Below are 23,282 nucleotides of genomic sequence, written 5' to 3' on the forward strand. Positions count from 1 at the left end.
TACTCACTTGAAACACTGATTTGTAGTAAATAAAAAAGGACTGAAATTGAACTGCTGTGTACTAACTGGTAATTACGGACCTGCTTCTTATTGATGAAATGGGTTTCTCTCATGCTGTCACTAGAAAATGGCATTAAAAAAGTATCTTCATTCACTCTGAATCACTGTGACTACATAAAAGGTATTTTAAATACTGCCTTACAGAAAGAGCACACACTAAAATCTTCTCTTCATGTCCTCTCTGGGACCATATTTTTGCCCTGTCTGAAAAATAAGAAGAGAGCTTTGGGCAATCTGTTTGTACTGGTGTATAATCGATATAATTGTCTGTCTGCGTTTTTTGGTGAAGCTGAAGAGTGTTGATCAACTTCTACTCTAGGAAGACTCTAACTTAAGACTTTAAATGTCTTATGGATGAGACAGTCCTAGAATGCATTTTGTGGCATAATTATGAAACATTAAAAGTCTGGACAAAGGCTGTGACTTTTATCTCTCCAGACGTGTGTGTGCATGCACACAGACATATATGTTCTATTTGAGGCACAAATCCAAATTTATCTGCTGGCTTCCATTTTTAAGTACATTGGGTGGCAAGTAGAAGCCACTGGATTGTGAATCGGTTTAACTTGTGATAAGAGGTTTGGTTTTTTTGCTATTAAGGACTGGGTTTGTTGTTAAAAGTTTCTATCTTGGATGTTAAGAATAAAAAAGTGTTTTTTTAAAAATGTTTGCAGTAAATATAATTGTTTTTCAGCCTAATGCATCTTCTAATACCAACCCTTTTTCACATGAAATACCCTGCTGAACCACTGAAAGCAGCAGCTTCTCCGTTTAATCTTGCTGAAAAACCAAAGACTGTACAGCTGCTTTTGGACTTTATGTTGGATGTTCTTCTTATGCCTTATGGGTAAGAGTTAGTACCAGTTTTCTCTAGAATTTATCTGTTCTTTATGTGTGAGATATTACAAACTGCATGCTTGGAAATTCACTTAAAATATTATTTCCTAGCCCAAATGAAGCCAATTAGATGTTTCAGTAGCATACAAAGCAGATCCTAATTTTAAGAATGCAATCAAAACCTTCCTTATTTCACAAAACATCTAATTTCTACCTTAATTAGGTAGTATGCTGTTCTGTCCTTGGCCTGTTTGGGGATCAAAGTAAGGCTATAAGACACACGATCTATGTGTTAGATAATCCAAGCTTTGAAAAAGGAGCCAGATCAAAATCTGCTCATCTTCCTGCAGTTGAGTTTTAAGGCTTACTCCTCTACGGTCATAAGCTAGCATAATCTCTGCAAACTTGTGCTTTCCAGAATTGAAGCTTTAATAATATTTGTCTTTGATCTGTCTTCTGATGAAAAAATATTTTAACTGTAATGACATGTCTTGTGAGCACTGTTTCTGAAAGCAAGAATGATTTACAGAGCAACTTGGAATTTACTGATCACTGGTTGCTAGGAATCTTCTAGTGTGTAAAATCGATGCTTTCTCAAAATGTGTTTTCCGCTAACTTTTTTACTGTCCTTCTATTGCTAGGGGAGCTCTTTCTCTGAAAGAAAATAGAAATAATTTTAACAGTAGAACGTTTCTTTTTTTTTCTGACAATTCATTAATCTCTGTAGGATTTTTCTGAGCACCTAAATCTTGCTCACCCAAGTGGATTATTAACTTAATGGAATGACTTTTAAAATAGTGAGCATGTGATGTTTCTCCATTTGGCGTTACTGAAGGCTATGGTTCTGTGACAGGTTTTGGGGAGCACATCCTTGTCATTTGAGTGTGAAAGTCTTGCAGCTTACAGTTTAAAATGCCTGGCCTTCTCCTCAGTTCACAACTCACACTCTCTAGTTTGCCCAGGTTTATGCTCTTAGCTTCACCCCTACACTGCAGTGGCTGTACCTTTGAAGTCCTTGGGCTTTGCAATGAGTCTTTGCTTCCTTCAGCGCTTTTGTACTCTGGCTGAGCATGACAGTTTTTTAAGTATGCAGCAAGACTGCGAAGCTAGGGGTGGAGGCTTTCTTTCCTTTCCAGAAAGTGCTCAGAGAGTGTCTCAGGTAGCCTGTGGCTCTGAATGTCCATCTCTTAGGGTCTTGCTCTCTATGCTGAGACCGTTTCCAGGTGTTTACAGCTAATTTATACCTGGTATAACATGTTCTGTTGTTACCTGCTTGTGAATTAGCCTTGACAGTTTGCATGCAGTAAAACAACCAGAAATCCTAGCTGTAGGGCTTAAAGCTAATAATCAAGTTCAAGGGTTTGAAGTTTTAACAAATCAGACTTGGGGAGAATGTTTATCCTTTATTGTTGAGTCTGTTCACTTCCTTTTGTTGCCTTTGTGCTGAATGCAGAACAAATGATGGCGATGTGTACAGAGATGCTAGACTAGCCAGTCTCCAGAAAGATTAAGATTCATAAACATAACCTTTATGTTTTTTGCTTTCCTTTTCTGCCCAGCACTGAAACTGCCGTTTTCCAAGACATTACCTTATTTATTTTTTGTATCAAGAATTGTTTCCTGCCACTTCATTGCATATGCATCATTATTTCCTTATTAGGTTTTATGTTTTTCTTAGAAATTGTACAAATGTTGTTAAAGCTTTTAGTACAATTTTTGAATGTAGTACTGAGTACTCTGAGTATTCTGTATTTCTAATACAAAAAAGGTCATTCTTTCTTAGTTCATAACCTGAGATAACTCTTCTCAGAAATGCTGGTCCTTCCTTTCCTTGAGGTTTGTTTTCAAACAGTTGTAATGAGATGGCTACAGCTCTTGCAGAATATGCTAGGCTTGCTGTTAGCTGAGTCTCAACTGAATAAATTTTTGTCATACATCAGAGTCATTGGATTAATTAAAGAAGTATACATGAAGTTGGGCGGTTTCCGTTTATTCCTCAATTCTGGTGTCTAATTCTGCTGGCAGAGCCTCTAATGAAACTCCTTTCTTGCCTGCTTAGGTTCGTGTTGAATGAATCTCAGAGTCGACAAAATGTGCCCTCAGCCCAGGGCTCTTCATCGAGTAGCGTGGGAGGTCCTGGAATCCCTCAGCCGCCTCCAGGGATGAGCTTTTATGCAGCCAAAAGGATAATTGGAGATAGCCCATGGACACCAGAGCAGCTAGAACAGGTACTTGCACCTTTGGGTGCACTCCTCGGTGAACTGGAAGTGGTAACAGGGACAGCTACAGACAGAAACAGAAGACTTGGGTGGAAAATATATAACTAATTTCGACGAGGTCTTTAGTTGCCCTGAAGGGGTTTATTGAGGGACTTCATGTGATGCTTTGAGGAACTTTGCAGCGATGAGGTGTGGTGGAGGTGCCAGCAATTTTCAGAGCTGTTTAGGAAAAAACAATGACTGCAGCCTACTCCTGCATTTTTCACCTGAAGGTAGTAAGGTTGCAGAACTGTCTTATGTTCATGAAACACTGCTTTTCAGCAGAAAAGTAGCAGCGCTTCTGTAATTGTAATGGTGATACTTAGCCACAGGTGACTGCTTTGACAGGAGGCAAGAGGAGGGTGCTGTTAAAGAGACAGTACGTGAACTTCTCCTTAGCAGGCACAAGCCGTCATGTCAGACAGCTGAACTGCTATGGTTGTTGTAACATATGCTTTCCTGTCAGTAACACTGCTTTTGCTTTCCCCACTGTTGAACAGTGTAAGCTGGGGATAGTGAAGTTCATTGAAGCTGAGCAAGTCCCAGAACTTGAAGCTGTCATACATCTGGTTGTAGCCTCCAGTGATACAAGACACAGTGTTGCCACCGCAGCAGACCTTGAACTAAAGAGCAAACAAAGGTACAAGGTTGGATACTTGGAAAAGATGGTGCTAGTGTTCCTAACAAAGCTAGCTGCAGTAAATGTAGTGCTCCAGAGAGACTGTGCTCTGAAGGAAAGAAGGCTGTAGTCTCCTTCATACCTGCGAAGCTGCCCTGTATTCACATGGGGCTGGGAATAGTGTGGCTTGCAGTTGTACATCTGGGAATTTCACTTGGCTCTGAAGCTGACAGCTTCAGCTGTCTGTTTTCAATCATCTTAGGTATTGCTTTTAAGACATTCTCTTACTTGTTGATTTCCAAATTGCCTTCTGTGATTTATCAGTGCTCAATAAGGCCTTAGTAAATGATTCACAGCTGGACAACTTGGCTATATTGTCTTTCCCAGAAATGTATACTTTCATTTAATTTATTAAGGAAGTAAAGAGACTGTAATTGTGAAGTGGCCCATAGTCGAGGACGTTTGGCAACCACCATTTTCTGCATTATTAAAGCTTTTGCTCATCTGCAGTCTATGTTTCATCATCTGAAGACAATGCTTCTGTCTTTAACACATCAAGAAGCCAGAGTAATTGGCATTGGTGCTATTTGCTGAGTCACTGATTATGTGAGGTTTGCTGGTGTATGTAGGAGATTTGGAACAAGAGAGGCCTCCCTTTGAAATGTATAGATGGCTTCTGTATGACTCCTGTATCACTAGAAGTGTAGGACTATTTAACTTGGAGTCAAACACGTAGTAATGTGAAACGTCTCCATTCAGGCCTATTCATGTGCCTTGATTGTGGCAGGGGAGGTCATTGTAGTAGGTGATGACAGCCTGGTTAAGGAAGGCAGTCTTTCTTTTGCTGTCTCAGCGGTCCCCTTTTTGTTGATCTTCTTTGCCTGGAGAGCAAAGTAGACGGTCAAGATGCATGTTAATATGCAACGTTAAATGTCTTTTATGAGAGATACATGCTACTTCTCAGCTCATTTGTTTTAATGAAGCTTTTTAATGAAAGAAAGAGAAGTCTTCCCCACTTCTTTGAAGCATGCATGCTTAACTTTTTGTTTTCTGTGCGGTGTTTTTCAGCTATGTGTGTGTGTTACAAACTTTCTCATCAATAGCTAGCGTTTTATGGTTATCATGGGCAAACATATTTGCCTGAGAGACGAAGATCAAATAATCCTAGAATTAAAAATACCGTCTTTTCTATTGAAATGTCACAAGAAGGAGATTGAAGAACGTGGAGAAATTTGTTAACAGATGACCATTCTTTATTCAACTGATAGACCACCATGGTTTTTATGTCTTGTTTCAATGGGAGAAAAGGGAGTATGTAGATTTCTCAGAAATTATTTGGAATTATATTGTCAGAATTTGTAGGTGGAATTTGTAATCACTTTCCATTCTTCGTGATATATTTTGTTAATGTGAGAGGAGTGACTAAAAGTCAAACTTTATCTGCTAAAGCTCTGGAAAGAATATAAATATGATGTGAAATGCTGTAAAACACATTTTTAAATGGAATCAACGTTGGGAATCATAACGTGTTGCTCTTCAATGGTTTTGTTTCTTTAGTCTAATTGACTGGAACAATCCTGCTATCATCAACAAAATGTATAAAGTGTATCTTGGGGATATACCTTTGAAAACGAAGGAGGTAAGTTTTGCCTTCGGAGTTGCATACCTACTTAATTTCTGAACCTGTAATTTTAGTTTTATTTGTTTTATTTTACTTAGAGAAGATATATATCATTCTTAAATCTGTCGCTTCCTTTGATCTCTACTTTCACTGAGCATTTTTGCTACTGAATACTTCTTTTCTCTATCTCATTTATCCCAAATCAGTATTCTGATTTGCAGTAGGTGATTTAGCTAACTCAAAAATTTGGCTGTCCAAAGATGCATTATATTATCTCAACTTTGTTTCTGACAGGGAACTGTTCTGAAACCAGAAATGAAACGAGAGTCAGTCAGCACCCGTGTTAAATTAAAGATAGTTCCTCATCTTCTGCGATCCAGGCAAGCTGCAGAAATGTTCCCAGCTAACATTCAGGTAATGCTTGTGGTACAAAGCTGCTCTTCCTAGGGAGCTTGATAATACAGTTGCTCCAGTAATTAGGAGAAGGGAGCACTGTTACTAATGACAGTATTTAAAGAAGGCGAATTAGAAGACCTTTGAAAGTGAAGCCAGGCACTTCACTGATATGCTCTTTATTCCTTTTGGCCAGGTGGTTTATGATGGACTCTTTGGAGCAAACACAAATGCAAAACTGAGAAGTTTGTCTTTGCAGTTTGTGCATCATATTTGTATCATGTAAGTAATTCAGAATTAGCACGGTATTTTCTAGTTATTTGCTAGAAGCCATTCTGTTTACTAAATACATAATTGACCTTAGGGCAAAGAAAGAGTACTAAATCTCACAGAAAGTAGGGTTTTTTTTCCTTAATCCTGAAATCTGTGTGTTTATGTGCTTGTACATGTCAAGCTGTAATGTCTCAGTTTATCAACATTCAGAAAAAATGATCTGAGAGAACATACTTTTAAGGGATACAAAAGATAATATTTTGTTTGTTGATCTCTCTAATTGCAGTTGTCCAGAAAGTAAGATAAAGCCATTAGGCGCAATGCTTTTAAATGGACTAACAAAACTCATCAATGAATACAAAGAGGTAAGCTGAAAGGTTCTTTACTATGGAACTGTAGCTTTTCATATGGATACAGGCAGAAGACAAATACCTTTATGTTGGAAACTGATACTGTCTTTTGTAGCTGCCTGAGATGGCTGTCAAAGGATACTTTTTAAGAAATTTCCTTCCAAGAGCAACAGATGCTTCAAAAGGCTGTGTAGGAAAACTGTTCTATTTTTTTAACAGCTATGGATTGGTGCTTGGACTCTATTTGCAAAGTCTCAGTGTGGGTAATTTATCTACAGCATTGGTAATCTAAAGAGTGGGGCCAGAGTAGCATCTAGCTGCTGTATCTCATTACTCTGCAGCACACAGGGGCCTCAGCTCCAGGCTTATGCCCTGTTGTGATAAGCAGCTGTGTAGTAGGCTTGCTTGCAGTACCTTACATCGTGTCAGTCCAGTGATGTTATTGATACGGAAGGGGTGTTACAAACAGAATTACAAATGGCAGTCTGGCCAGAAGAGGTCTTTTCAGTGTCACTTCAGCAGGCAAATTCCCCACAATACTCATACATGGATCTTGGGAAGGGCTGAAGTTGCAGATCTCTTCTGTGGCTTTGATCCTCTTACTGGTTCATTTGAACTGTTGGGTGTGACCTTCTGTCCTGAGTCAGCGTTTGGCACAAAGGCATCCCCTACCTTTGGGAAAGGCGTGAAAAAGGAGTGTTCACGAGAAAGTGAGCCCATGTATAAATGTGCTGCGTTGACTACCTGCAAGATTCATTGTGCAAACAGCTTCCTTTGTTTAAAGCACCTGTTTAGGGTCCATGGAAGTTTTCTGTCCCTTTGCTACTGTTTCATACACCTGCTGAATCTCCTCAGCTGTCTGTCTTGAAATAAAATGTGATTAATTGAGAACAGAAGGGAGCTTTACATTTTGTCACCATTTGCAGTTTTCTGTTTCCTCTAGAAGAGCATGCTCCCTCTTTTCCTCTGTAATGCTTTTATTTCTGGATATGATTATGTTATGTTCCAGGATTCTTGGAAAGCCTGTTTGAGCACTTTGGAGACAGGATTTAAACTAAATGTTTAATTGTAAAAGATATGTCTTTATGTATTTCTGGTTTTGCTGAATTTTATTTATTGTTTTATCATTCTAGGATTCAAAACTGCTGTCAATGGCATATTCAGCAGTTGGAAAGCTCTCCAGGTAACAGAAGCGCCAGTTAAACAATGGGACATTGAATAATTTTTCCAGAGTGATCTGTTAATTTATCAGCAGCAAGCTTCATGCTGCCTGCCAGTTTTGCAGTTGAGTGTATAGTGCAGAGAAAAGCCTTTTTGTGACATCTCCAGCAGTATAAGAGTCAATATGTTTTTAGCTGATAGCTTCTCTAGCAGTGATTGATGGCAGCTCATGAATTTTGCACAGAATTTAAGAAATAGTTCTGCTTTCTGGACTACCAGAAAAATAAGGAATGTACAAGAAGGCCGGAGGACATATTGTGTGGTGTGCTAGTGATCTAAGTGATTTTCCATAGGCAACTTGCTTTCCAAACTGGGTTAAGGGGTGGGAGTAGTGCTCCCTGGTGGAAATGGATAAGATAGAGCAAACTTTCTGTGCTGGCACTATTTTGTTCGGTGGTTAAAAAGTGGGGGCAGGGAAAGACCCAACAAAATGGGAAGCATTTCAAAATTTAGTGAATTAAAATATCTTGTTTCAGCCGAATGCCTCAGCTCTTTACCAAGGATATAGCACTGGTACAGCAGTTTTTTGAAGCTTTGCGGAAGGTAGGTGCTGGCAGGGATTTGGGAATTCATTAGTATGTTGTGCTGGCTTTGCTTATGTCTTATCACTGCACACCATAAAGTGACAACTCTTTCTTTGGTACTGCAGGAAGATGCTGATACTAGGCTTGCTGTTCAGGAGGCCTTGTCTATGATGGTTGGAGCATACAGCGGACTGGAAGGAGCCCAGCGTACCCTGATGGAAGCTCTTGTAGCTTCTTATTTAATAAAGGTATTTTCAGTGGAATCAAAATGAAGTACCTTAAAAAATAAAATCTATTAATTGTTTTCCTGTCTCCTGGTGCTTCCTGTTTTATACTTTTGTAACAGGTCTCCCTTTTCTTACTGAATGTCCTGTCTGGGAGAATGGTGTGTGTGTATGCTCAATGAAATCTTTTTTATACGTTACAGTGGCTGCAAGAAGGGTGACAGTTTAGTTTTCTGCTTGTATTCTGTTTGCAAAGAGTCAAAGCCATTGTGATTGCACTGTATGTTTCTCATATTCTCCTTTTAAGAAAACTTTGGGAAGTAGATGCTTCAAGGGCAGTATCTTGTGAAATGCTTTGTGAAAGCAAGAGTTTGGTAGGAAGGATCATTTACTGCTAAGTGAGCATTTCAGTGTGTTGCGTGATTTCTGTCATAATAAGATACTTAGGAACCTCCCCAGGAACTCAGCCTTAAGATGCTGATCCAGAGGAAACCATACTTCAATGACTCTCTCACTTTATTAATGACTTGTTAGTGTTCAGAATTTGCTAGAGGTCTTGGTTTTTAAAACCAGTGGGTTTTGTATACTCTGTATTTACACAGATGATCAGAGTGGCTGTGCATATATATGTATTTCTACTGATTGCACTAGTAACTGTGTAAGAGACTATTTTTGTGCTGATGACTCTTGCCTTGGTGCCCAAGTGATCTAGGTCTCCAGGCAGTACCATTTTGAGACTATCTGAACCCAGCAGAGAGAATGACCACCCTTAGCTAGTGTTTCTTTTCTAGCTGTGGCTGTGCTGCTCTTAAGTACAGCTCTGGTTTGTGTGGGTAAATGATGTATATCATTCTTCATTTCAAAACTGCCTGCGTGGGGCAATTCGGATATCTAAGAATTAGTGATATCACTGATTTACAGTTCCTGAAAATATGCATGTATTTAATTAAACATTACACTTTCTACTTGTGCGTGTATGAGAAACTAGCTTTTCTTTTCCCTGTCTCCTGCCATATGAAGAGTTAGCAAGAACAGTGTCTCAAAATGTCTAAACTCTTTGAGTCATGTTGTTACCAGAAGATAAAACAGATAACTGATGATTTACAAGCGGAGACTGCAGGTCACTAGTGTGTTAATTTTAAACTCAACCATATGTTTTTCTTTCTTCTCTTTAAGCCTGAAGTTCAAGTACGTCAAGTGGCTGTGAAATTTGCTAGTACAATATTCCCTCCAGATCATATCCCTTCGAAATACTTACTCCTGTTAGCTGCAGGAGACCCGTAAGTTTTTTCTTTTTTAAGTTATTTTCCTGTATATATACATATATGTATTTGCATCCAATATGTGTTTGGATGAAATATGAATGCATATATTTGTGTGTGTGTATGTATATACGTAAAAACTCACTGAAAGTCAAGTATGATAGCCTGGAAATTAACCTTTACATAGTGACATTCTTGACAGTCCTGTGGAGAAGTGTTCCTGTGTCTTATGGTAGTCTTTGTCCTGGAGTCTTTTCCTTGTTTCAGATGAACTGCTGTCACTAAAGCACTTCAGGTTAATAATCAATTGCTACTGCATAGTGAAAATATATTAACTGAAATCACCTTTACAACGGCTAGAAATTATTTTTTCCTTGCAAATTCTATCAGTCTGTTTTTAGGTGTATTTGCAGAGTCAGGAGCATACACTTGTGAGAGTTGCCACTCTCTATTTAGAGGTACCTGACTCATTAAATTATAGTAATCACTTCATTACTGCAATTTAAGTGGTAGGTTTTTTTCCCAGCTTACTTAAATTGTTTGATTTTTGGTGTGAGTACCTGTTGTGTAGCTAGAGAAAGCTAAACAGGTCAGTTGCAACAGTACAGTCTGTCTTTGCAGTGTCAGCACGTTTTCGGGAGTTGATCTTCTGCTAAGTAGGTAGTGATAAACTTGGTAGATGTCAGCTGAAGCTTGGATGTAGGAAGGTGATGGGAAGGAGGGGCAGTTTTTCTTATAAGAAAAACAAATTTTTCTTACAGGAAAACAAGGATGTGGGAATGAGGAACTGGTTATGAACACTAGCAGGATGTAAGAGGAGCAGAAGTGGACTGATGCAGACTGTTTTGCAGAGGCCACTCATCACTATCCTTTTTCTTCCCCTTCTCTGAAATAAATCATTAAAAGTTCTAATGCAAGCTTTTTTTCCCCTTGCTTTCAAAAAAACCCCGCTTCTCGTTTATAAACTATTCTCTACCCCGGCTTCCTAAAATACTGTATTGCTTATTAAAGGCCGTTTGTTCTGTGCAAATAACGTCTATTTCTCATCTTTTCTTCTAAAAGGCGAGAGGAGGTACACGGAGAAGCCCAGCGGGTACTGAGAACATTTCCTGGTAAAAATGAAAAGGAGAGTTCTAGGAAGCAGATGCCTCCATTCCCTGAAATGGTCCATTATGTTCAAGACAAGGTACAGTGCTTCTGTCTCAGTAAATGACAAATACTTCTCAGGCATGTAATACAGGTTGTCTCCCATTCCCTGTATCTGTCTCTCACCTGCCCTGAAGAACAAAGTTAGCTAAAAATCGCGGTGAACGCTACACATAATTATTGCATTGCTAAGTATGTTTTACAAACAGTTTCCTCACAAATACATTCTTGAAGGGATAGAAAGATCATTGTCTGGCTGGGCAGGTGAAAAAATAACATTGTGCATAAAACAGGAGAAAGATTCCAAGCTAGGAAAGGAGATACTGGAACAAGTGAAGAAATATGGTTTATTGAATTAAAGGCTTAATTATTCATCTTCATTGCAATCTGTGGCAATAGTGGCCATGTAAATGACCTTTCATGAGCCTGGCGCAATTACATGCTAAGAAACCGTACCACAGAGTTTACCCTTACTGTTTGCACTGAGAGATCATCTAGAGAGGTGTTGAAATCTTGTCTGTGTTACACACTTCTGTGTATAGCAGTTATATTGGGCTTGTAAGCTGTAAAGATGGTGTGGAGGATCAGTGACAGTACTTTTTTTTTCCTCTGATAGTCTGCTTTTTGAAAAAATGTCAGTAGTATATGAAGTTGGAGCACTTCTGGTTTTGCAAAGTATCTGTGATTGTGGAACTATCATACCTGAAAGATTACTTGTTAACTGTTGTATACCCTGCTGGTGTCATACTCTGCCAGTGTACTCTGCTAGTGTATGAAGTATTTTTGAAGCTTTCTGAAAAACACTTGCTTTTGTCCAAAATACTGGTTATTCAAATAGATGTAAAAAATTAAGAAAACAAGATAGAGTTTTAGATAACACTATTAAATGCCTATCCCTTTGTAGGCATTTCTTAAGTTTTTCTTGACTTCTGTAATGTCACTAAATAACTATGGATGAGTCTCCTTCAGTCACTGCTGAGAAAATCAAGATACCCTCACTCATGAGTGAATTTTTGAAAAGTCTTCTTGAGCGCTTTTTAGATCTTCTTTACGTGTTACGAGAGCATATTAAAAAATCCTGGAGGTATTATTTCTTTGGTTAGTTATCATGAAGTGTGAGTTTACACATATCATGAGTAATAGGCAAGTGTTGCAGATGTTTTAGAAGTTTGTATGCATTGCTTGGCACAGCAGGCTTTCTGCATGAGTTAGCATTGTCCTTCTCTCCTTCTGCAAGAAAGTATGTGTGAATGACTGGGGCCTGATGTGCTGAATATGGGTGGGAACCCATTCTTCAAGGGTGTCATCTTCTGGCTCACAAAGTTTAGGTTTTCAGTAATGGTTCTGGTTGTGATTGAAGTTACAGTGCAGCAAAAGATCTGAACATGCTAAGAGGTGCAAGATCTTTTGATTTCTGTGCAATTGCCGTGTCTTGTTTATTCAGATGCAAGGATGTCTTGCTGAATCCGTCCCTAGCAGGATGACTAGCCTGTTGCACAGGGAATACAGACATGCTTTTCTGCAGTGTTTGCAGTGGGTGTTATTGGAAACCTCTCATTCGCATGTTTTTCTGCTGGAATATTCTTGCTTGACAAAGCTAATGTATCCATGGAAAACACTGCAGCAACCTCCTGTCTAGCCGGTAGCAGGGTCTGAGAAACAGCCTGGGCTTGGCTGATGCAGCACAGGATGCCCAGCTCCCAGTACTGGGGAAGCCTCACTGTGATGCAGCCTCTGCAGGGAGACCTGCCATCTCCAGTTTTTTGGCTGCCTGTCAGCTGGTGAACCTCAGAGTTCAGAAGTTTATAGGGTATTTTGTTTTTAAATTCTAAAGCGCTTCTTTTTTTTCCTGAGAGGAAGAAGGAGCATTGTCCTCCTTCAGCCTCCCCTGCCATTCCCTCTCATGAATTCAGTTTCCACTACCAGAGCTGATAGGGATATGAAATTGTTGGACCTCAGCTGTACTATTACCAAGTGCACTCTGCTGTTCTTCTTATAGAACTGTTGTACATTTTCAGTTGCTAAGTGGAGGATAAACATAGTTGCATCAGCAAAATTTCATTGACCTTTCCAAGATCTCTGCTGTTCATGGGTCTGAATGTTCCACTCTTAATATACTCTGTTGTTTAGGCTGCTCACCGAATGAAATCTCCAGCTAAATATGTGACTGGAACAACAGTGTTGCCTTTCAATCCTGCTACATTTGGAGAGGTAATTTTCTGGATTTATTTCCAGAATATTTATTTATTTAGAGAACAATGTAAGAAGCTAACAGTTACTATAAGTCACCCTACATTCTTAAACAGATGTTGCAATTAACTGTACATCCTTTATCTGTCTGTCCTTAAATGTTAATCAGGAGGGATGGGAAGAATGATCCTGAGATGGCTGCTCCACTGCTCTCTGCAGCATGCCTAATATAATAACTTGTCAGGAGAAGCTGGCAATCCTGTGCAAGAGTCCCACTCTGCTCCTTGAGGCTGTTGGTTTTCATAGTAGATTCCCTAGCTTCAGTGATCACAAACTCAGATGTGATGCGAGGTCTGTGTTAGCAATACATTGGGTTGCATTTGTATGTGTGCAAAATTGGTATAGGGTACAATTGGAACTGCCTGCAAAGAGGTTGCATCAGCTGGTGATAAAGAAAAGTTGGTGTATGATTTAATCTTTTAGAGTGATGCAGGCACTTTAAGTTGTCTGCTTATACAGGTGTTTTGCAGAAACTGGTCCTAAGATTTGTTACCCTTTATATTTATTTCTGTCATGCTGACTCTCCTGCCTGTATTTGATTAAAGAAGATACTGTCATCCTTCGGTTACATTAAATAAAACATATACCCAGCTCTTTTGTTTTGTCTCCTCCACAGTTTTCCAAGTGCTCATGCACTCAGTATCTTGTGTTTTTCTCTTCTCTACTTAGATAGTTCTGTATCTGCGGATGTGTCTTGCTTACAGTGCAGGTGTGGTGCCAGCCTCACAGAGCTTGGCGGATATGCAAGATCATGCTCCAGCCATTGGACGTTACATAAGAAACCTCATGTCTGGCAACCATATATCTTTCTCTTCCTCCTCCTCTTCAAAAAGTGCAGAAAGCAATCCTGTGCATATATATATTGGCTTTCTTCAACAGCTGTTAGCTGGTGTTGGAGGTAAGAAGAAGTAGCATTCTGAAGAAAAAAAAAGTCCCTTAGTAGAAATGAGTTGCCATGCCTACTGCTTTGAACTCAGCAACAGAGAGTTGTGCTATGGACTACATTCTCTTCTGTTTGAAATTGTTCACTTCTGTGCTAGTGTGTAGGTGGGAGAACGCAAGACAGTGAAATTTCAGTATTGGTTGATAAAATGCTTTAAAATTGTTAGGCCATTGTCTATAACGGCTTCTTCACTGTGAGTGCTGTGTCTTCCTCATGGTGATAATAGGGTGTCTGTGACAAGTGTTGTCTTAAAGCACTTGAATGTCTTCAGACCAAATAGCTACCAGAATGTTTGCTTCTATTGCTTTCCGTAATATCTCTGAGAAATGCTGTACCCTGTTATTAACCTCTTTTATTCTTAACGTCTTTTTATCACTGATTGTTAGATGGTTTTAAATACTGCAATCATTTAATAACCTCATTCTTTAATTACTGTTTAGGCTTGCCAGTCATGTATTGTCTTCTAGAAGTTGTTTCGGTGTATCCAGAAAAGCTAGCGGCCAGATTTGTAGACAAAATGGATTGGATAAAGGTATGCAGAAAAGTTTTTTTTTTTCGGAGTGGAGAGTGTTTCACATTAGCAAAATCTGGCATTCTACCTGTGGTGGAATGGAGTATTGTTTCCAATTATGCACTTAATTTGAAATCTGGTGTTTCTTCTTACAGTCAACACCTCATGAGATGTTATGTCTAGCAGGATGGGGAAAATTATTTTTGGGTTCTTTGGTGTTACTGATTTTGTTCATTGATTTACATGTTCTGGATAATCCGTCATTGATCCCGTTGGTATAATCAGTTAGTATTTCCCCTTGATCACAAGATTCATTAAACAGCAAAAGAAAAATGAAAACAAAATCCTGCAAATTTTTGAGAGAATTGTTTAACAATGAGAATACTCCAGTGGGAGATGTGAGTGGCATCTTGGAAAATGAGATGAGTTGGATCGCTAATTGCTTTAGAGCCCTTTCTGTGGAGGTTTTTTTTTTTGTTTTTTTTCTGAATCACCTCAAACGAAAAAAAAACAGCTAAACTAGAGCCTGCTTGGGAATAAGCCAAAGAGCTTTCTCTAGATTTTCTCAGGCAATTTTCAGCTTTTTCATTATTTACTTCAAGTATCCAGGCTCTTACAGGCTCTCTTTGCTTTTGTTGGGGGAATATGGCAGAACAAAATAGTTGGTTGAGTTAAAGAAAAATTAGAATGCATTCTCATAATTTCTCCTGCTGATATCTGTGCTACATTGCACTGTAAACGGTTTACCACATCTAATTTAAATGCAGATATGAACCTCAAAGGAGAGGACATAAAAACATTCTCCTTTTTGGTATTACTCATCATTTGCAGAAATCCCACCTTTACTTTTGCCTGGTGTCCATTTGCAAAATTAACCTCCTGGGGGCCGTAACTGATACCACCTAATTCCATAAATACTGTCGTAAATCATCCTGTGTGTGATTTTGCTTGGCCTAGTGGAAGGAGCAGATCCAGGGGCTTGTTAAAAGCTAGCCACATTGCCTGATGCAAGTTTTGAGTAGAAGTTAAGACTTATGTTTCATGAGCCTGACAGATCTCATTACTTGTTTGCTTGCTTGGCTCATTTTTGCTTTCTTTGTGGTGGCCCAAGCCATTCAATGATTCGGGTATGAACTTTTCACGTAAGTGTGTTGCATTGTACATCAAATTAATTGTAGAGGTAAGATTATATCTTAAGAAAAAAATGGAGGAAAATGGAGGCTTCCCAGATTCAGCTTTTAAACAAATTTGATAATAAAAGATCTCTAATACAAAATGGATACATTTGCATTGAGTACTGTGTTTTCCTGGACGCTTATTTCTTTGTCACCATTGAATTTAAGTGATTTAACCACTTGAGTTTTTCTCCCCTTGATTAATAAAAAGGAATTGGAAGCCTCCGCTAACTCAGGAAAGATAGTGTCATTAGGGTTTTTTAGCTCAGTAGGGGTGCAAAATAAGGAAACTCTTCCTTGAAGACAAAATTCAGCCAAGCATTCTGACGGTGTATTTATTGCAGAACCAGTGGGTAGCCCTCTTTGTGGCTGGTGGTAGTAGTCCTCCTAAACATTGTAACGAATTCTTTGCTGGATTCAGTACTTTGTTTCTTACTAAATGATCATGCTGTTGGTTTAAAGAGTGGTTACTCAGTTAAGTACTATTTATGTAGCTGCATGACAGTTGTGCTTGTATGTTGAAACTTGGTATAACAGACTGTTTAAGAGGCTGGTTCCATATTTTATGTTCCATTTTAAAAACTCCTGCAGAGCCTGATGAACACGAACAAAGAAGAGATGCGTGAGCTTGCAGCCCTGTTTTATTCTGTAGTGCTGTCAACAATGTCTGGAGATGAGCTTAGAGCCGCCTTGGAGCAGCTAATCAAGATGACGAAAGACAACCATGTAAATACCTTCCTTTGTCTTGCTTCTTGTTTTTTTTCTCTGATTATGTACCTGATTGTATTGAAATCTGATTGTCAAGGTATGTCCAGGTTGTATTAGCCTTAATCTGAGTGTAAAATTAACTAGCTGACTTACAGACGGTGAGAGGGGATTTTTGTTGTAGGTGAGTGCAACAGATCTTTAAATAAGTTAATCCCTGAAGCCGTTAAGGTCTGTAGGGTTTCCTGGAGGCACTTCACAAGCAAACCCAGTACCATCACGTATTTAATCAGATTTAGCCAGCTTGTCCCATTGGTAATGGGTCACACTGCCTACCTCAGACAGTTTACTGATCCCTTATTTGTTAGTGACTACAGGTATGTGCAGAAATAAAAACAAGTTTAACTCATTAAATGTTTAACTTCCCCCTCCTTTTCTGGCTCCCTGTTGTTTTAGGGTCTTGTCCTGCCAGCAGCCTTGGCCAAGTGAGGGCTGGCTTCTTCTCTCCCATAGCGCATGAACTGCTCAGCAGCCCTCTGCTGCCATAGCTCTTCACGGTGTGTTTGCCTGCCTTCCCTCCTTGTGCAACTCCTTTACTCTCCTGTTTTTCTTATTTCGGCATTTTGCCAGTACAAGCATGGAGAAGGAGTCCTGAAAACAAATTGGGCAGGTTTCTGTGCTGGTGTGTCTTGAATACTGAAATGCAGGGAAAATAGCATTTTTAGGTTATGTTTCCCTGAGTTGTTTTTATATAAGTTTCTCTGAAGGATTTTAATGGGCCACTATTTTACATTGCAGGTAACAGGCTAAATGCTGAAAAGAAGTTCTGATTGCTTTACACTGTAATTAACAAACATGATTTATTTCTAATCTGTGAAAGCTGTGTCTGTCAGCAAAAGCCATGTCATTGTGCAGTTTTACTGGTCACGAAGACAGCACAGAGGGATCCTGGCCACCCACTAATGCTTTCTGCTGCAGTCGCCCATGAAGCCACGGTTGACCTTTCAGAGAACCTGGCTGAGAATAGAGGGATGTGAACCATGAAACAAAAAAGAGCAGGGTGTTACTATGCATTTTTGAGTTTGAGTCAGTTAGACCTGCAGTTTGCTGTGAATGTACAAAACCAGCTGTGGGTGGGGGTGATCTTTGGTGGCTCAGTGAGGACTGTGGTCTAAATAGGTAGCTGAAGGGGAAGGGAGAGAAGGACCCATCTTTAGATTGCTTTGCTGCTGTGAGACCACAACAAGGAGCAGTCCTGGTGGCCAAGCTAGGTTGAGGATCCCAGCAGCACAGTTGCACCAGTGCAGCTTTTTGCAGGGTTATGATAGCAAACAGATAAATGAACTAATCTGACCTTAAGCCTGTGCCCCCTTTTTTTCTTTTAATTCAGGTGGCATGTAAGTCTCACAGCCATACTGCACAAAATCCTTCTGTTAGAATTCACTTGTGGGGATGAACACTATCATTAGATAGTCAGCACCAAACTGGCGTTGGACAAATTAATGTTCTTGACATTCAGTTGTAATAATTAGTTTTCAGCCTGTGGCCTACTGAACTGCGTAGAGGCATCACCTTCGGTGTTCGTAGGCCAAGTGTGTTCTCATTTTTAGCGATAGATGTGGAGTAACTCAGCTTTACTGCTTTTTACCTAAGAGTACATTTTGTTTCCTTAATCTGCACATGCTGAGTTTTGAAGCAGAGACAGCATATTATTTTAATTCCTCTTAATAAGTCTGTACTTTAAAATCAGATTAATTGGATTTTAAAAAATGTTGTTTGGTTTTTTTTTTGGCCTGGCTACCAAAGAGTAGACTTCAAGAATGTTAGTGCTGGTGATAGTTTCTTAATTTATCCCCCGAAGTGTCTTCTAAGTTTAGTTATTTTTTCTTAAAGGACTTCATCCGCCAGAGAGCACTAGCAGTATCAAAATCTCTGTTGTTGCATTATGTATTAGAACTCTGCATTCTTCGCGGTGCCTTCTCACCTGACTTGTCTGTATGTGTTTTTAAAACAGTGCTTTGTGCAAAATGTTATTAACTTTGAAAATGAGATTCTTCTGCACTCTTGGTGTTGTCTGTAGAGCCCGGAGGTCCAACATGGATCCTTGTTGGCTTTGGGATTTACAATAGGAAGATACTTGGCCAAAAGGAAAATCAGAACAATGGAGCTACATGACATACAAGAGCCAAACACTGCAGTCATGCCGCAACAAGAACAACTAATAAAGTTAACAACAGAGACAATAGGTAACTTCCTGCCTGAGACTTAGCTGCATGTAATGGCTGTTTTTTCAACCACCTGAGGCTGAGGAGTTTTCTAAGATATTCAGCCCGTAGATACTCTAACCTTGAGGTCCCTTTCCTGATAGAATTTACAGCCTGTAAAAATGTAATCTGATTAGATGCCTGGATGTAACCTTTTCCAGCTAGATTTAGGTGGACTCATAGCTCGTAGACTAACATAGCACAAGTAGTAGCGGGTACCACTGCCTAGAATCTTCTCAGTGTCTCCTTTCACTTCAATTTTGTTCTAGTATAAAGCTTCCTACCAGTTGTAGAGTAGATAAATGCTTTGCTTCTTGGATGGGTGACATACAAGTGCCTGTCTACCCTCTGCTAGATAATAATACAAAACCCATGTCGTCCTGTTTTGGTTTTTGCTGTAGGTTCTTTTCTGGACAGCACCTCTCCCTTCCTTGTGGTGGCTGCTTGTACAGCTCTTGGGGAGATCGGCAGGAATGGCCCTTTGCCAATCCCCAGCGAAGGAACAGGATTTACAAAGCTGCAACTTGTTGAAAGCTTATTGGCCCGAATACCTTCCAGCAAGGAAACAAATAAGGCAAGATTTTGTAGTTTTGTTATGATTCTTGTTCATTTTTGGGGTGCTCTGTCCTCAGGTTTATGTATTACCTGCCAAACCTAGCCTTAGTTTTTAAAGGATTTAGGCTTATTAGCTTTAGTAAGTCAGAATTAGGCTAAGGATTTTCAGAATTATGCTAAGGATTTTTCCAGTGTTTCCTAGCAGTTCATCACTTGTGCTTTCTATAGTCATTTAGTAGCACCTTAAGGGATGAAAACTAAAAGTGGTTGTAATTTTAGTTAAAGCAAAATAAGATTATCTTCTTTTACCTGGAAATAATCCTCAAAGGTAACAGGACATCTGTTTTCAACTGTGTTTTGAAAGAGAGGTGCACTGATTGGTCTAGTAAGTCACTTGCATGTCTTACTTCTGGTACCTTAAGTGAAACTTCAGCAAGGGTTAGAAAAAGTGGGTTTAAAGTGTATCTTCTGGACTTAGAAGAAAGTTATGTTGGTTTTTTTTTTTTTTTGTTTATATTTAAGATGAAGGAGCGAGCAATACAAACATTAGGTTACTTCCCAGTGGGAGATGAAGATTTTCCCCACCAGAAGCTACTGTTGCAGGGTTTAATGGATTCTGTGGAGGTGAGGCACTATCGATGTATTTATTATTCTTTATACTGCAGTGAGTATTTCTATCTGAATGCTTTTTTGTATTTCTAGAGCCAATTTTACAAGGGGAGCTGTCTTTTTGTAGTAGTGCCTCTGGGTTTTTTAAAACTCCCTTGAAATAGAAAACAGAGGTAGGTTTGGGGCTTATAAAATGTTTTATGTCACAGTTTAAAAACTTGCTAGTCATGGTCTCTGGCCCAGCCTCATACAAGGATATGTTCCCTAAAAGTAGCTAATATAAATACACCTTCTTTTTCATCTGAACAATATCAGCTGATATAACTCATCTGAATTAGAAGCTTTGTTTGTAGAGATGTATGTAGCTGTTGTCAGTCTAAATGCATCAGTGTAGTACACTACATTGTTTCGCAGTACTTCAGAGCTGCTGTATATATTGCAATATGCCAGGCAGTAAAATTAAACAGTCAAGAAGCTTTTATAGTGTTCTTTATTTATGGCTTGTTTTACATTTTTCCTTGTTTATACTGACATAAGATTCAGCATTGCAGAAGCAGCTGTTGAGTATCAGATAGGCTGGCTTTGTAGTGTCCTCCAATCTGATGTGATCAAACAAGCAAGAATAGTAAGAATATTGCGTACACGAACATACAGTGATGTTTCTTAAGTGCCGTGTTTATATCCTGTAACTGCTTAGGGTCATTACAGCCTCCTTTATACAGTGTGCACTTGGGAAAAAAACAAATTATCTTAGATTGCAGGAAGGTAAGGGCATAGTTCTCCAAGTGGCTGGGTATATTGTGCTTCCAAAGACTAAGAAAAGCAATAGACAAGGTACTCAGCCAGTAAGGAAATCAGTTCTTGTGACCCAAGATTCGTCATAAATAATGACAAAAAAGTGGCACATGCTGTTCCTGAGGGTTTAGAGTATAGTGGAGAGAGGACAGGGAAGTAAAGCAAAGTATTGTCTGAATTCTTTTAATGTGAAGGACAAATTTGTGCATCTCTTGGAGATTATCAACTGCTGTATGGAATTATAGGAGAATCTTTTGGCTACTGTGCGCAGTAACAAAGCCACAGTGATTTTTACTTATGACTGGCAGTGTTGTTCTGACTTCGATTTATTTTCATCCTGTCTATCCTAGTCTTTATGTTCAAACTTTTGGAAAGACTAGTAAGTGTTCTGTAGGAGGCACACTTGAAAATTGTGTGCAAATTTTAGCTCATCATTTGTTTTGAGGAGTTTGACATTACCTCAATTTCGATCAGTTTCAGTGTGTCTGATTTACCACATGGTCTCAGAGGCTTACCAGAAGAATGATCTTACTGCAAATTGATAATGAAGAATGGGGTTGGAGCGTATACTGTGGCTTGTGGAGTAAGTGCCTAAAGTTTTTGTGTGTATTTAGTACTGGAAGTGAGGCTTTGTTATGTTTTTCAGGCCAAACAAATAGAACTGCAGTTCACTGTTGGTGAAGCTATTACCAGTGCTGCTGTAGGAACCAGCTCAGTGGCTGCACGTGATGCGTGGACAGTCACAGAAGAAGAATATATCCCTCCTTCAGGTACGCCTTCTTAATACAGGGGCTAGGTCTAGGAACATAAAATCTCATAGTTCTAGACTAACACTAGGCTCCATAACTTTGTTATTTGATTTATAACAAAACATAAAGAGACATTTTCTGTTTGTTAATGCATTGCTTGTTGTTCTGTGATGCTGGATTATGTACAAGTTGTTTCACCTCTTCAATTTCATCTGCTCAGAGGGTAGAAGACTTTATTTCCTGTGCAGTTTAAATTGCTTCTTGATGAACTCTAGTTCATAAAAACTTAACACTGCGTTTGTTTTATTTTTTTCATTTTGTTTTCCCATTTTGCTTTAGATTTACGTTAGACATTCACAAACCTTTTAAAACAGCATTTTGAAGCCTTCACTGCTAAATAGGATTATAAAATTAAATGGCAAGTCTTTATCCAACGACTTTGACTGATAATAATTAAGTGATATTTAATGGAGTATATGCAGAAATTTTATATTATGTATTCTGTACCCATTGAAATACAAGCATGGCAAAAGAGTAGCTTCAAAACAGGTAGCTGTAAGTATCAGCCTCAGCTATGTGAACAGATGTTTTAATGTTGAGAGACTGGACTTAGATCCCAAGTGTACAAGAAGCTGAGCATGTGCAGAATGGGGTAGAAACTGAACCCTGCCGTTGCTCCGGAAATTTTGAGTCCTAATGAAAAAAAAATTAGCGCGCTGAATCTTATGCAGTATGAGTGGTGCCTCTTTTTGGCCTCAGGGTCTGAAACAGTTTCATGAAGTGTTAGGAGCACTCAATTCAGGATTTCTATTAGAAGAAATACTTTCACAGTGACTCCTGAGAAGGCTCTTCCTGCATAAGCAGAGATCAAGGTGTCGCCTGAGCTCTCATGGGCTGGTTAGGTTTTTCATTATATTGAAATTAACGATGGAGGTGGCTTATTTTCAAAATTTCCCCCCCCTCCACCTTTCTTTCCTTTGTATAGGTTTGAAAGTGAATGATGTGATTCCCTGGGTCCTAGACCTTATTTTGAACAAGCACATTGTCAGCCCCAACCCACACATTAGGCAGGCAGCTTGCATATGGCTTCTGTCAATGGTGAAGAAGTTGAGCACACACAAAGCAATTAAGGTAAGAAATATGTGCTTTTGTAATACTGGCTCCTTGTCCGTGTTTTTGCTTCTTGCGTCCTTTCTGTCTATTCCTTCCCTTCACTTCTGTTGCCTCTTTTCTCCCAGTGGTACTGCAGTCCTTATTGATGTCTTTTGGAGACATGGCTTATCTTTTGTGACCAGGGTAATGTACTAACTGGCAGATAAATGAGGCTGTTTGGCACCTTTGTAAACATCTGACTTGCACTCAAGTCAGAGTGAGCTTAGTGTAGAATAGCTGTTGTAAGATGAAATAGCAGTACGCCTTCCCCTGGGAAGAAGACTGTGTAGTGTGTCTGTATAGATTTTATGTTTTGTTTCTGGAAAATATTAAAATGATATCTAGGAGGGAACAAGGTGGGAGAAATAGTTGGAATTCCTGAACTTATTTGTTTCACAGAATTTATCACAACTTTGGTACCTAGGAGCAGTTCTGATGTGCTTCACATACTGTGTATTTTTGATGCACTTTGAAGGTGTTTTATTTAGGATGCTTGTCTGCAATGAGAGAAAACGGGAAGGGTCCTATACAAAGGCATGAAAAAGCATTCCCATTGAAATATTGTCTTTCTGCAATAGAGGTACTACAGACTGTGATGGGGCCCTGTAACCATTTTATGCTCTCTGGGTAATGATAAAGAGCTTTGGGACAATAGGTGCTTTGCAAATGTGAGCTGTTGCGCATAAAACCTTGCCCCATATGACACTTGTCTAAACAATGCGTTTTGTGAGAGGTGGCAAAATCCACTAGTTTGGGGATGAGGAAAAGACATCCTCACAAAGAGGA

At 39.2% G+C, this 23,282-nt stretch overlaps 1 protein-coding gene across 2 annotated transcripts in view; it reads left to right on the top strand.

The window, feature by feature from the left end:
- Positions 1–23,282, top strand: part of ECPAS (Ecm29 proteasome adaptor and scaffold) — a 67,035-nt gene that overhangs the window by 18,036 nt on the left and 25,717 nt on the right. For both annotated transcript variants that reach the window (XM_054053434.1, XM_054053435.1), the window contains exons 5-25: positions 755–907; positions 2,957–3,125; positions 3,656–3,795; positions 5,332–5,413; positions 5,690–5,809; positions 5,985–6,070; positions 6,348–6,426; positions 7,545–7,594; positions 8,109–8,175; positions 8,282–8,404; positions 9,557–9,660; positions 10,705–10,828; positions 12,919–12,999; positions 13,708–13,936; positions 14,422–14,513; positions 16,259–16,393; positions 18,453–18,618; positions 19,038–19,210; positions 19,714–19,815; positions 21,242–21,365; positions 22,330–22,475. In XM_054053434.1, coding sequence (XP_053909409.1) covers positions 755–907; positions 2,957–3,125; positions 3,656–3,795; positions 5,332–5,413; positions 5,690–5,809; positions 5,985–6,070; positions 6,348–6,426; positions 7,545–7,594; positions 8,109–8,175; positions 8,282–8,404; positions 9,557–9,660; positions 10,705–10,828; positions 12,919–12,999; positions 13,708–13,936; positions 14,422–14,513; positions 16,259–16,393; positions 18,453–18,618; positions 19,038–19,210; positions 19,714–19,815; positions 21,242–21,365; positions 22,330–22,475 — 2,545 coding nt within the window. The remainder of the gene's footprint in view (positions 1–754; positions 908–2,956; positions 3,126–3,655; positions 3,796–5,331; positions 5,414–5,689; positions 5,810–5,984; positions 6,071–6,347; positions 6,427–7,544; positions 7,595–8,108; positions 8,176–8,281; positions 8,405–9,556; positions 9,661–10,704; positions 10,829–12,918; positions 13,000–13,707; positions 13,937–14,421; positions 14,514–16,258; positions 16,394–18,452; positions 18,619–19,037; positions 19,211–19,713; positions 19,816–21,241; positions 21,366–22,329; positions 22,476–23,282) is intronic.

This window comes from Cuculus canorus, chromosome Z (assembly GCF_017976375.1).
Source record: "Cuculus canorus isolate bCucCan1 chromosome Z, bCucCan1.pri, whole genome shotgun sequence".
Lineage (NCBI taxonomy): Eukaryota > Metazoa > Chordata > Aves > Cuculiformes > Cuculidae > Cuculus > Cuculus canorus.